We start from the raw sequence: 1,359 nt of genomic DNA, 5'->3' as shown, positions 1-1,359 counted from the left end.
CCAAACCACTCCGAGACATTGCCCTCTCCCTGCCAAATATCAGGAGGTCAGGGACCACCCCTCCCGATGCCAGCTCAGCCCAAAGCCAAGGACACTCCTGTCCTGTCTCCAGCCCAGCACTTGTGCAGCAATACCTCCTTCCCCCAAATATTGCCCTGATATGGACCTTCTGTCCCCCTGGACAAAATCAGCACCAGGCCAGTGGCCTCCTGGATCAGGCCAATGTTCCCAAAACAGACTCACCAACAATAGGTCACACCTTTACCCAAACCAGGAGGGGTCCTCTCCCAAGCCTTTGCTGTCCCTCCAGGCTGGGTGAGATCAGACCGTGAAGTGACAGTACCCTGCCACCCTCTCCTGACCTGGGACCGGGTCACGGTCCCCATCTTCCCTAAACCTGGGGAAAACCAGGGTAGTAACAACCATCTCCTCCCCAAAATGAGAGTAAACCACAAGGTGACTGAGGACACTTTTACCAAACCATGCCTAGGTCACTAACATCCACCCAAATGGGCTTGTTTGCCCCTTCCTCACCCCACAGCCCTCCCTTTAGGTTAAATTGATCCCAAGGAACGAGCACGGGATCGGTGCCAACCCTGAAACGGCTCCAGACGGAAGCTGGCTGTCTTCGTGGCTGAGCAAAGGTCCCCCACAGCCACCTAAGGGCAGCCCCCGGACAACCTCTGCCCTCCTCCGTCTGGGAAGCAAACAGGGGCTGAGCTCCCAAGCCCTGTGCTGCACAAGTAACCGCCCCTGGGCTGCATTCCCAGCTCGAGAAAGGGAAGCCTGGACCCTATTTTCCCTCGGGGAGGCTATCCTACCTTTTTCTGCCTCTTATGCACCTCTGGGGACCTCCTGGGCTGGGACTAAACCTGCCAAGGGGAAGAGAGAGAGCAAAGTACTGAACCACAGAGTTCTGGATGGAGATCCCAGATTCAAGGCCATCTCCGAGCGTTAGGAAGATGATGTGGTGTGAAATGTTCTGTCTTTTCCCCTTTTTGCCCAGGGAGGCCCTTGGAGAAGATGCGGAGCCAAAGGTGGCTGAGGAGGAAGAAGAGCAGAGAAGGAGTCATAAGGAGATTGAGGAGAGCAGGCAGGTGCGGCAGCAGGACAGGAAGGTCCTCTCGGGTCCCCGACCTCTAGACATTTGGCTTTACCCTCCCTTTAGCTTTGTGCAGTGCTTAGTGTCACACAGAATCACAGAATGTTCCGAGTTGGAAGGGACCTCTCGAGACCACCCAGCCCCACTCCCCTGCTAAAGCAGGATTGCCCAGAGCACATCCCTCAGGACTGCATCCAGGCGGGTCTTGAAAACCTCCAGAGAAGGGGACTCCACCCCCTCCCTGGGCAGCCTGTGCC

The 1,359-nt window shown here is 56.6% G+C and overlaps 1 protein-coding gene across 1 annotated transcript in view; it reads left to right on the top strand.

Annotated features, from left to right (window-relative positions):
- Positions 1 to 1,359, top strand: part of DRC1 (dynein regulatory complex subunit 1) — a 30,108-nt gene that overhangs the window by 9,556 nt on the left and 19,193 nt on the right. Inside the window, exons 2-3 of the mRNA XM_009895467.1 lie at positions 612 to 644; positions 1,007 to 1,097. Of these exons, the coding sequence (XP_009893769.1) occupies positions 612 to 644; positions 1,007 to 1,097 (124 nt within the window). The remainder of the gene's footprint in view (positions 1 to 611; positions 645 to 1,006; positions 1,098 to 1,359) is intronic.

This window comes from Charadrius vociferus, unplaced genomic scaffold, assembly GCF_000708025.1.
Source record: "Charadrius vociferus isolate BGI_N301 unplaced genomic scaffold, ASM70802v2 scaffold41, whole genome shotgun sequence".
Lineage (NCBI taxonomy): Eukaryota > Metazoa > Chordata > Aves > Charadriiformes > Charadriidae > Charadrius > Charadrius vociferus.
The sequence above is the reverse complement of the archived record's forward strand: the minus strand, read 5'-3'. Positions and strand labels throughout refer to the sequence as shown.